This window comes from Cariama cristata, unplaced genomic scaffold, assembly GCF_000690535.1.
Source record: "Cariama cristata isolate BGI_N322 unplaced genomic scaffold, ASM69053v1 scaffold38794, whole genome shotgun sequence".
NCBI classification, from domain to species: Eukaryota; Metazoa; Chordata; class Aves; order Cariamiformes; family Cariamidae; genus Cariama; species Cariama cristata.
This window is the reverse complement of record NW_009614195.1, coordinates 1-5,452: the sequence shown is the minus strand read 5'-3', so window position 1 is coordinate 5,452 and position 5,452 is coordinate 1. Positions and strand designations below refer to the sequence as shown.

Genomic DNA, 5,452 nt, shown 5'->3' with positions numbered 1-5,452 from the left:
ACCGCTCCCCCAAAGCACCTCTGCACCCTGTGCTATTCTTTTATTTTCTCCCAAGCAGCACTTTGACAAGTGTCAGCATTCCCTCAGCCAGGCCTGAATCCACCTCCCCCCCCAGGGAGGTACTGCCAGCAGATACCGCCCCCCCCATAGCTGTACGCTGCTCACAGCAGGACAGCCCAGCCCTGTGCAGAACCAGGCACAGCCTGAGAGTGGGTAGGAAAGCAGCACTGCTCCGCTCTGCTGCAGACCCCCTGCAAAAGGCCAGCGGGACAAGTCACCCCCACCCAGGCATCAGCTCCTGCTTCCAAACACCAGCAAGGAAGGGCTGGCTCCAGGCTGAAGGCTATGTTTGCAAGAAGGGGTGCTGTGCTGCTGCTACCCAGGAGGGGATCCCCTGCAGCACAGCTGGAAGGGGGGAGGCACTCCTGCCCCAGCAGCATTGAAACAAGGCCCTGGGACAGTTCAGGGCAGCAGAGAGCAGACAGCTGCAGAAAGGCAGCCGCAGTCCTCCCATGTGAGCGACGCTGGCACAGTCAAGTCACTGTTGAGGTTACTTTTCAATTAATGGCCCTTGTTAAATTAATCCAGAAAGGAAACACAGCTCCATTCAGTCTCAGAGAGGTCCTGGGCCCCAGCCGAGTTGGGTAAGACCCAATGTGCTCTTGTGCATGCAAACAGCAGGGGAGGCACCGAGGGCACGGGGAGCGGGGAAGGGGCTGTCTTCATGCTGCCGGGAGGCCGCACATTCAGCTATGCCATGACCACACGAGAGACCATCTAACCACAGTCGCTCTTTGCTGAGGGGCTGGCACGGCCCTCCCTGGAGCATAAAATCCAGCCCCCCACTACTGCAGTGGGCAGCCGCATCCCGGTTGTACATCTGAGCATGCAGAGATGTCCCCACGCAGAACTTCCCTCCAGGCCAGCTCTGCCCTCACCCTACAGTCCCCACAGTGCTGGGACATGGCCGTGGCAGCTGTGGCTAAGTGCACACCGTGGGCTGCTGCTTGCTTTGGTCAGTGTGTGCTCAGCCTTGTCCCACACCATCTTCATCTCTCCAGGATCATCAGCAATTTGCTGCACCGATTTTATAGATATTAGGGCTGAGGTGTCAGTGTGTGTTTGGTGGCTCGCTTACAGCCCCCAGGAAGATGAGTTGTCCCTGGTAAAGGGCTCTTGTCATCAGTGTCCAGGCCAGAACCCCATGGCATCCATGCGGTGGGCCAGAGCTGCTCCTTGGGTCGCAAGCAGGATCCCACATCCACTGGCACACCCTGCCTCGCCTGCCTACGACATGCTGCAGTTTGATGGCTTTGAACTGTGTGCCTGGAACGGGAAGAAGCACACAGTAAGCAAGGGAAGGCAGACTTCTTCCTCTGTCCTACAAGGGGGCACATCCAGTGCTCAAGTCCCCAGGGCTGTGTGTTCAGCAGTGATGCTGCCACCGTCCCAGGCAGAGCTGCCCTCCTGGTAATAAAAGTGACCCTAAACAGAGCCCAGAGGAAGCAGAACCCATGGAGGACCCCCCCACCATGACACAGCCAGGCCAGGATCAACTCCACCACGGTGCAGAGCCTACAGCCAGCCTCACTCACCTGCCGCTGTGATTGCTGGTACTCGGCTTCGCTTGCTGACAGCGCCTGGGCCAGTGCCAGATCCTCCTCCTCCTGTGTGCTGCGGGGGACAGCGGTGCATTGTGTGCCTCGGCCCCCCAGGCTCCCCAGAGCCCTTCGGGGCGGCAGGATCTCCTGTCACTGCAACCCCTCCAGGACAGCCAAGGGCAGGGAGCAACTGAGGATCACCCTGAACAGGCCAGCGGCTGGGGAGGGACCAGCTGGGGTTGGCAGCCAGCATCCCGGGCCAAGGAGAACCATGTTAACTCCAGCCTGTAAGATGATGCTTTTAGCAGCACCAGGCAACGTGCCCGAGGATGTGGGCTCCCGGATGTCCTTTGTGAACACCCCTGCTCCACCTCTGTCACGCTCTAGCCATGCTCATCAGCTGACAAGTGGTCAGATAATGGTTTTCCCTACTCTGTGCTCTCAGTCACTGTCCCCTCCCAGCACCCCGGAGGGCTCGCTTGCTGAACAGAGCTCCATGATAGCTCTGGACTCTTCCTTTTTTCCCCAGTCAGCCACACAGAGGCATCATCCAGAGCCACGTGCTGAGAGGAATGTCATCCCGAAGCCACATGATGCTTCCCCAGTACCTCTCACACACAGGTTTGGGGGCATGACACCACGTGTCCCTGGGTCATACCTGGGTGGCTGCGCTGAGCTGCGCGCTGACTCTGCCAGGGACATCTCCAGAGCTCGCTGCAGTGCCTCTTCCTCGCTCTGAAACAAAACATCTTGTCACCAGCTTGGCCAGGGGTGGCAGGAGGCAGCCCTGAGGGACACATGGCAGGTACAGTCTTGCCTGGCCAAGGGTGGGTGCATCTCCCCTCTCCAAGGCCAGATACAGCCAAGGTGAAGGCCTGGGGCTCAGGACAGACCTGCATCTCTCTCTCCCTGCTCAAGGGAACGCAGCCCTGCCTCCCAGTGCAGAGAGCGTGCTAAGAATATCAGTGGGAAGCAGCTTCCAGTCTTCTCCTGCACCCTTGGCTTGCAGAACAACAAGACAACACTTGGGGAAAATCACCAGTGCACTTTGTCCCTTTGGGGAAAGCTGAGCACCAAGCGCAGCTGAGAGCTGCCATTCGCAGGCACCAGAGCAAACTCTGACACCCCACTGAGTGTCTGGGATCCCTGTTTGCCAGGGAAGGCCCAGCTGGGGAGCACCGTGGTCACGTACAGAGCGTGGGTTAAAAAGCAGTCACTGCAGTAGCTCCCCAGGGCATAGGAACCACCCAAACCCACTCCAAATGCCCAAGCCAGGCCACTCACCAGCCCGTTCTGCAGCATGACAGCTGGAGGGGAGGTGCTGCGAGTCTGCGACGCAGCTGCTCTGCCTCCTCTGCAAGCAGGAGAGAAGCTGCGTTATTGTCAAGGCAGGGAGCCCTGGTAAGAGTATGCAGCCCTGCTGATGCACAAGCAGCAGGGAGCTGTCGTGCCTGCATTTCTCAGGGAGCCAAGCTGAGCCTGGTTGTGCCCACCTTAGAATTATGAGTTGGGCCATCACCTTACCTGGCAGGGGCTGGAGAAGAGGGGTTGTCTGCTGGCCGGGCAGCTCCGCTGCTCGATGCGGTGACTGTTTTGGAGGAGGATGCCTGGGCTCTCGCAACTGCAGCATGCCTAGAACAGACAGGATGCCTGCGACCAACTGTTTTACCACCCTGAGCCATCCCTGGGCACTGAATACCCAGGAAGATGAAGCTGGATAAGTAAGATGCCTCCCTGGTTCCCTGCTTCTCTTCCTCTCAAGAGTACCCATGTTGTGGCTCAGCTATGCCGAAGAGTTTCAAGTGCTGTTTCACTCCTCAAAACACTGTGCCAGGATAAGCAGAAACCATCGGCTACAGAATAAGGGGCTGGGCAGAGAAGCAAGAACAAAACAGCCAGCAGGTAGTACTGGTGGCTTTTGCTACAGGAGGGAGAGACTGTGAATACAGCTGTGCTGACTCTACAAACTCTAATGCTGCTGGAGGACACCCTGGCACACACGGCAGGGGGTGTGAGAATGCAGCAGTCCCAGACAACCAGCCAGGAGGAGCTGGGCTTCTTCCCCGTCACCCATCTGGCAAGCACAGCCTCTTCCCTGCCAGCCTGTGTGTCCCCAGGCCCTCACCCTGCTTTGGAAAGGGGACGCCCTGCCCCACTGCAGTCATGGTCCAAGGGGTGCCGGTGCTTGAGGCAGTAGTTCTTGTGGCACTGGTCGCAGATCACCTTCATCATCTCCTTCTGCTTGCAGCCAGGCTTCAAACACTTGTTGGTGAAGATCTGAAAGATGATATGGCAGTGGTGAAAAGGAACACGTTCTGCAGGGCCAGGGCTCTTCCTTCCCTCCATGCCAGGTCCTGGGCACCAACCAGCTTTCCCCACCAGTGCCCTCTTCTGTGGGGTTCTTGAGTTTGTCTCTGAATACTAGTTTTCTTTAGATGTTTTACTAGTAATTCACTACTACTTCGGTCTCCATAGACAAGGGTCTCCACAATCTCAGAATGCATAGCAGGAGAGAGCCTGCCTCACCCAGGGACTCCTGCGGGCCCTGCCAGGGCAGCGGGGACAGCCCAATGTGCTCCAGCTGCTGCTGGGCTAGACTCCTGCAGGGCCAGCTCCCTGCAGCTATTTCCTCTCCTGGCAAGATGGGGCAGCTAATTGCTGATTGCACTTTCCTAATGGTACCACGCAGTTTCCCATCCTCATATCCCAGGTGGCTGCCCAGCCCCACTCCATCGCCACCTCAGCCCCAGACTTGCACCACAAAGCCCTGCAGACGTGCACACCTCCAGCTCACCAACCCTTCCTGCCCTCAGCCTGTGCAAACAGAGATGGCATCGGGCAGGGCCGAGCCGTGTGTTGTTTTCATCCCACCCCCAGGCTTCGGCAGGGACCCAGTGGAGCTCAGCAGCAAGATGGAGAGCGATGGGTTCCTACCTTGCGCTTGCGCTGTGCGGGGTCGGACTTGCAGTCACGGTCAATGTGCTCACCCACCACGACATCGGGCATCTCCCCCCGCCTCACAGGGACTGGGGTGTTGCAGAGGGGACACACAGGGACCTGCACATCCTGCAGAGACAGTAAAAGGGGGCTGGGAGCACGCAGCTGGGCAATCGCGAGTGCTGTGCGGCCATCCCTCTCCCTTTCAGGATCTGCCCGCCATGGCTTCCACAGTGTCACCTGCGGTTCGAGATCCTGCTCACCACCCTCCAAACAGCTTGCCGTTTCTGACCCAGCAGGTGCGACGGGCACGGACACACTCCCTGGGAAGGGAAGACAGCATGGCTGGGAGATGCCCAAACTATTTTACCCAGTGGCAGGCGGCAGGCTGGAAGTCTGTGGCACTGAGAGAGAGATCCTGGCTTTCAGGGACACCTTCAGACTCAGTGCACATCCCAAGGAGGACTGCCCAAGTGACCAAAGAAGTCAGAAATTATTCTGATTCCTGGTTGGGAAAGCTCAGCAGCTCCATGCGGGAGGCTGGATTAGACCTCCTCTCCACGCTCACCTTCTTGTAGGCAGAGGTGCAGTCGTGCTGGGCGTAAGCAACGTGGTCGGTGCAGAAGATCTGCTCGCAGGCATCACACTTCAGGGGGAGGAAGTCTGGGAGCGGGGAGACGCCACGGGCGGAGAGCGTGGAGGTCAGCACCCCTGGTCTTCCCCGACCTCCCGAAGGCACAGCCCTGACCCGCAGCAAAGCCAGGGCCGCTCCTCTCCTCGCCCAGCTCCCAGCACGGAAACAAAAGGGCTGCAGGTCCATAGCTACGTCTTCAGAAATACCTAGGGCTCCTCCCCAAAACACGCCCTCCCCGGGTTCAGGAGTAGCATCATAAAAACCATACCGAGCTCCCTGG

General features: G+C 58.6%; 1 protein-coding gene across 1 annotated transcript; it reads right to left on the bottom strand.

Moving 5' to 3' along the window:
- Positions 1-1,287: 1,287 nt before the first annotated feature.
- Positions 1,288-5,358, bottom strand: ZFAND2B (zinc finger, AN1-type domain 2B). The gene is made up of 8 exons (XM_009699316.1): positions 5,107-5,358; positions 4,536-4,667; positions 3,727-3,878; positions 3,126-3,233; positions 2,886-2,955; positions 2,260-2,336; positions 1,596-1,674; positions 1,288-1,326 (listed from the first exon to the last, which is right to left on the bottom strand). The coding sequence occupies exons 1-8, from the start codon at positions 5,356-5,358 to the stop codon at positions 1,288-1,290; spliced, it is 909 nt and encodes a 302-aa protein (XP_009697618.1).
- Between the last annotated feature and the right edge of the window lie 94 nt (positions 5,359-5,452).